Source organism: Saccostrea cucullata, unplaced genomic scaffold, assembly GCF_032062105.1.
Source record: "Saccostrea cucullata isolate Sc308-1 unplaced genomic scaffold, CSIRO_AGI_Scuc_v1 ctg1939, whole genome shotgun sequence".
Lineage (NCBI taxonomy): Eukaryota > Metazoa > Mollusca > Bivalvia > Ostreida > Ostreidae > Saccostrea > Saccostrea cuccullata.
In genome coordinates this window covers 30,854-36,853 of record NW_026937659.1, presented here as the reverse complement: position 1 = coordinate 36,853, position 6,000 = coordinate 30,854, and the positions used below count along the sequence as shown (strand labels likewise).

Here is a 6,000-nt window from a genome sequence, read left to right as displayed (position 1 = left end):
AATCTTATCCCGGAGCCCAAACCTTGCCTTTTGGACTCTCACAGGAAACCTTAATTCTATAGAAAAAGAAAGCTATAAATTGGACATTGTGACTTGGGCACTTTATTGGTATATGGACAGGGTATTTCTATGCATAAACTGAACATCCCTCTTTCCCCTTATCCTGAAGCCTAAACCATTGACCCAAGAGCCACAGACTGTACAATTCTAGTAGCAGGTTGACTGCTCAATATTACCATGCACTCTGCTATTAATCAATGAAAAGAAAAAAATAATTTTCAATATATTTTAATGAAGATATGTCACTCGTCAGCTTTTTAGAAAAGTTCGGGCAGAACGTATTACATGTACTTCTAAACTATTTTTTACAATTCAATTTTTATAACATATTTAAATGAAAAATTATGTATATTGTTAAACATAAAAAACAATCATAAAGAAGCTAAGATTTATGAGGGACTATTTCTTGTGGTAGAAAGATTATTTTAGCAGAAAATTTTGCAAATCTACACATTTATTAAATCTATATCTTGGAACTTTAGCCTTTAAGTCGTAAAAAGTTTGATACAAAAAATATTTTATTGCCCCAAATATAATGTATGTTACTTTTTTGTGCAAAAAGATCAGGCAATAATTTAGGCGCCGCATTAATTTGCAATATTTGTTCAATGATAAATATTATTCAAAATAATTTATGTAAAATTAGATTATATTTATAGTCATAATTACATCTGATAAAATATGATAAAGGTCAAAGTGATAAATCAAAAGTTAAAATTTAAGTTCAAAAAGGTTTACTCTAATTGTATCGTAGCCAAGATGCAATACCCCCTATTTTCTCTGCGTTTTCGAGTCGTACTATATGAGTATTATTTACAAGTTACTTCTCAAAAAATCCTTGATAAATCAAATTTCACGAGTGACATACCTTAAATTTATATTTCAATATTTAACAATTTATCTTCCCGAAGGTTTGTACACTGAGGTATCAATTTATGGCTTTTTTAAACAACAAAGAAATGTGCATTATATTATATGGATTTTATTTATTTTTAAACAAAACTTGTAGGATACAGGAGGCTACACCTATAAAATATGCAATTTCATCTGTCAAACATCATTTTCTTCCCTTAGTTTCAATATTAAAACATTTATAAAGAATTAAGATGAATCGGTGTCATAAATAATACAAGGCCACCGTACATAGAAACTCGCCCTCTTTGCCTTGCTTTCTCGCTAAGACTACAAGATTTTTACACGGCTGTTTCTCCTTCAGGCTGATTTAGAGAGACACTGTCCTTCTGCGATGTTTCTACACCTCTCTTTTCTTCTGCTGTTTATCAGACTTAATCTTTGCTTTGTCGGAGATCACTTTGCCTTTATTTTTCTTCGTTTTGTGAGTGCTTTGTCCATCTTCAAATGCATGTGTATTTGGATTCGAAAAGTTTTCAGGTGATTCTCCCTTATTTGGACCTGAAAAATACTTATTCTCCAGTACTGGTTTTACACCTTTTTGTCCAATTTCTTCTTCATAACCAGTTCTTTTAGAGTCGGAATCACTTATTGCTTTCTCTTCGTCCTTGATTTTGATTTGTAAACTATTCTTTTCTATTTCAGTTTGGATAAGAACAATTCCAGGGGATTTTGAGCCATGAAAGCTCGTTTCCTCGTTCTTGCTGATGCTTAAACTAACATTAGGTAATTTACCAGGACATTTCTCAGGATAGGCTACATTTAATTCTGGTTGCACTTTATTCCACGTTTTCAGGAATGTACTATGTTCCATAAAAACATGCTTAGGCCAATCAGGAAAAGTTTGACAAGATCTTTCCATTTCTCCATTAATTCTTACTGCCAAGTCCATGAATGCGTCAATTGGTAGACAAACTGTACCGACTGGGTTACTTGGAATTATATCCTTTATTGCATTATTATATGATTTAAATATCCCATCTTTAATCCAGCATCTGTTTAGAAGAATTTCAAGATCAGCATTTTGAATTAAAAAATTAGCATTTTTTGTCTCGGTAAGGAACTGCAGCACAAAACATAACAGTGAATCGTGACGGAAAACAAATACATCATTTTCTTCGTACAAACAACTCATTAAACGTCCATTTTGCCTTAACAAGCCTTCAATGCTCTCAATATCCTCGCGACATTCTGATTTATACTCTTTACAAACATTTTCATAAGTTGGACGAACCACTTTACTTGAAAAATCGTGTAGCGTAACCTTTCCTCCTTGAAGAGCTGTAAACAAGAAAATAGTAAAGCTGTCCTTTTCATCTTTTGATTCGTCTGTCAACCACTTCTGTAAAAATTTTTGCAAAATCTTTGAAAATCCATGCTTTGTAACTTTTGCTCTTTTTGGCACTAATAAATTATTTGCACAGAGTAAGTCAATCACCAACGGTAAAGAAAACTCTTTATCTCTTTTCAGATCTTCTGCTATGGCTTGTTTGATTATTTTCTCTTTATTCCTTTTCTCGTTTGTCAAATTTTCCTCATCAGATTTCGTCTTTGTTCTCATGGAATCCTCTCTGGTCTCATGATACTGTAAGTGGTGTATAATCATACTTTGCACCACTTCATTACTAAATGATTTATTATTTATAAAGAACAAACTTTCACGCCAAAACATCTTTTGATTTGACAAACGATTCCCGTATGCTTTCCATCTATCTTCTTGGACTGTAAAAATGATTCGTACTGTTTTATAGTTTATGCAATCGTCAAAAATATGGTCAAACAACTGTTTATCTTCTTTCACTTTTGAAGGATAATACATATATTGGTCTAGCCAACCATCCATAATAACATACAAGCATGCATTTTCCAATTTAGGCAATGCAGTTATTTCGTGCAGTGTTTTGCAAAACACCATCTGGGTCTTTTCTTTTCCACAGAGTTGTCTTGCAAGTTGGACAGCCATAAAAGTTTTTCCTGATCCTGGTGGACCAATAAGCGTGATGTGGCCTTTTGTTGACAAAATACCAACAGCATGTTCATAGGATTCAGGCCGGCAGAATACTTTGTTCTCCAAGTAATTTATAGTCTTTTTAAATCCTGTAAATGCACGAAATTTAGAAATTATATTAAATGTTCATTTTCATATTTAGAATGCAGCCTGTAATGGCCAGTACAGGTGCTAAAAGAAATACATGGCAGTAAACAAATAAAAGGTTTCTAGATATGGTGTCTGAAAACATCAGTAATAACATATGTCAGAAGTGAATCTGGACGTCCTTCAACCCAAATTTCAATGTGTTGTACATTGCAGCATTAATTAAACTGGTACTTCTTAATGAGATATTTAAAAGTTCTGTAACAAAGATTCCATAATTAGTGCTTATAGGTAACCTTTTTTTCTCAAATTCTACTTCATTATTTTTATTTTTTTTTTTTATTTTCAAGTAAAATGAGACTTAAAAGAAAATTTAGAATGCTTATTCATATGGCTTGATATGCAAATAAAGTTAACAGTGAATGTCTTTTTGAAAACAGTGAATTACACACTTATAACAAATACTAGAAATATGTTCATAGGACATGAATGCACCATCAGGGTTCATTAGCTATGCAACATAAAAATTTATATTTTTAGTGTATTAACTCTCACTGAATAAGGTATCAGTGCATAACCTTATATAAAAATATCTGAAATGGTTTCTTTGAGTTAAACACAATATAGAAAAAAAGAGAGGTTAAGGACAAATTTGAAGTCAAGATCATGAATGTTGATTGGAAATACGCTGAATAGTTTCTTTGATACTATGCTAAAAACAATTTTGAAGTCAAGATAAAAATGTGAATGCCATTACATAGCACTCTTCAATATAAATAATATGGCATGCCAAATGTTGCAATATTCCATCTTTGCCATTTGTATTGTATAATTTCTCATTCGTATTGTAAAATTTTTATGTGCATAATTTTCAATTTGTTTTATAATGTTTAAGTTGTTTTTTTTTTTTTTTTTTTTTTAAATAATTTTTCATTTGTTTATTTGAAGGATATGGAGATAACGAACAGCATTCAATATAAAAGTCCATAAAACAAAACAAAATGGGAGCAGAGCAAACACGGACCTCTAAAACACCAGGGGTGAGATCAGGTGCCATGGAGGAGTGAGCATCCCCTGCTGACCGGTCACACCAGCCGTGTGCTTCTTGTCATGATCGGGAAGTCAAGGAAAAATCCGTCGTCAGTTCATTGTATAAATAAAGGACTAACAATTAGAATAAAAAGCGTTAGTCAGCATTTGACTCAATGATGAATTGTATTTGCTGACAAGGTCATTGTATCGACCAAAGAACTTACGAAATGATGACGAGAGCGTTGTAATTTTTTTTTCATCAACTTGTTGGCAATAATTTACATTGTTTTAAAAATTGTTCATACGTAGAGCATGCTCTTGCCTATCGAATCAACTTAGATATAAAAACACCGTATGCAGGTGATGAAGCTAAATTGCTGCATTTGTAAGGGAAATTGACGATAGAAAAGTTAAAAGTCATCGCCTTTATCATAGAGCTTGGTTGTTAGATTACCATTAACATCTTTTTCAAGTAAAACATCCAAATATGAGACAGATGTGTCAGACTCTGTGGTATCTTTTATCTCAAGTTCACAAGGATATTTTGTATCAACATAGGAATGAAAATTACCATTATTAATTTATTTTTCATTTAAATTGTATAATTTTTCATTTGCATTATATAATTTCTTAATTGTATGGTAAAATTTATCTTTATGGATAAAAATTTTATTTGTATTCCATAATTTTTCATTTGCATTGTATCCATTGGTTTGTTTATTTTTTCCGTTACGAAGGATTTAATTTGTCATCTCAAGTTTTAGTCTTCTAGTAGTAAAGTGTTCAAACAAGCTAGATATGTTTGCGATTAGGTGAATTCTGGATTCCTATACATGTATTTGCGCGGACTCTAAGGACAGATTACTTTATTTCTGCCAGCGCTCCCTTTTCATGTTAATGGCTGTCCTCTAACATGAACGCAAATGGAGGAGCCCAGTTTGCTTTTCCGGTGCACCCAGAACACCTTGCTTATTTTTAGCATGATACAGGGTAAAAATTGATCGATGAAATCCTTTGTAATGAAATAAATATACAATCCTCGAATTATGAAATACAAAGAAGAAATTTTAAAACACAAATAAGAAATTATAGAATACAAATAAGAAATTATACAATGCAAGTGAGAAATATAGAATGCAAATGAAAAATTATAGAATACAAATGGAAAATTATAGACTACTAATAAACAAGAGGCCCATGGGCCACATTGCTCACCTGAGCACTGTGGCTAGGAAAAAGTAGAAATTGGTTTACTGTAAATCACTTTTTATTCGCGAGAACTTTATTTTCGCGTAATTAAGCGAGCCAATACGTTCGCGAAAATTAAATTCTCGCGTATAAAAGTATTCCTTACGGTTATATAGAGGAATAACAACAATTCGTGAAAATTATGTCTCGCTTACAAAGAGTCAATGACAATCTCGCGAAAATAAGGTGTCGCGAAAATTTAGTGATCTACAGTATTATTAAAAAGTTTAAATCCAAAAGTAGCCCCATGACAAATCATGGCTTTGCTATTCTTGAGAAGATAATTTTTAAAGAATTTTCCTATATATTTCTATGTAAAACTTTGGTCGGCCATTGTGGACCCGCCCTACACCCGGGGGTAATGATTTGAACAAACTTGAATCTACACTACCTGAGGATGCTTCCATTTAAATATGATCAATCATGGCTTTGTTATTCTTCATCAGAAGATTTTTAAGGAATTTTCCTATATACAGTGGATCCCGCTTATTCCGATAGTAAGTTTGCCAGCCTTCTGTTATCACAATAGCCGAATATTGGAATAGCCGTTTTGCTCTATTTTGAGTCCAAACAAAGATGTACATGTACAAAAAATGTATTGACAACTTGCACTTTCGTTTCGTTTGATTACTTTACGTGGCGATTCTCCTAAA

At 32.2% G+C, this 6,000-nt stretch overlaps 1 protein-coding gene across 2 annotated transcripts in view; it reads right to left on the bottom strand.

Moving 5' to 3' along the window:
* Positions 1 to 1,081: 1,081 nt before the first annotated feature.
* LOC134248610 (uncharacterized) overlaps positions 1,082 to 6,000 on the bottom strand; it is a 28,417-nt gene continuing 23,498 nt past the window's right edge. For both annotated transcript variants that reach the window (XM_062731022.1, XM_062731021.1), the window contains one exon: positions 1,082 to 3,069. In XM_062731022.1, coding sequence (XP_062587006.1) covers positions 1,313 to 3,069 — 1,757 coding nt within the window. In that variant the 3' untranslated portion in view covers positions 1,082 to 1,312. The remainder of the gene's footprint in view (positions 3,070 to 6,000) is intronic.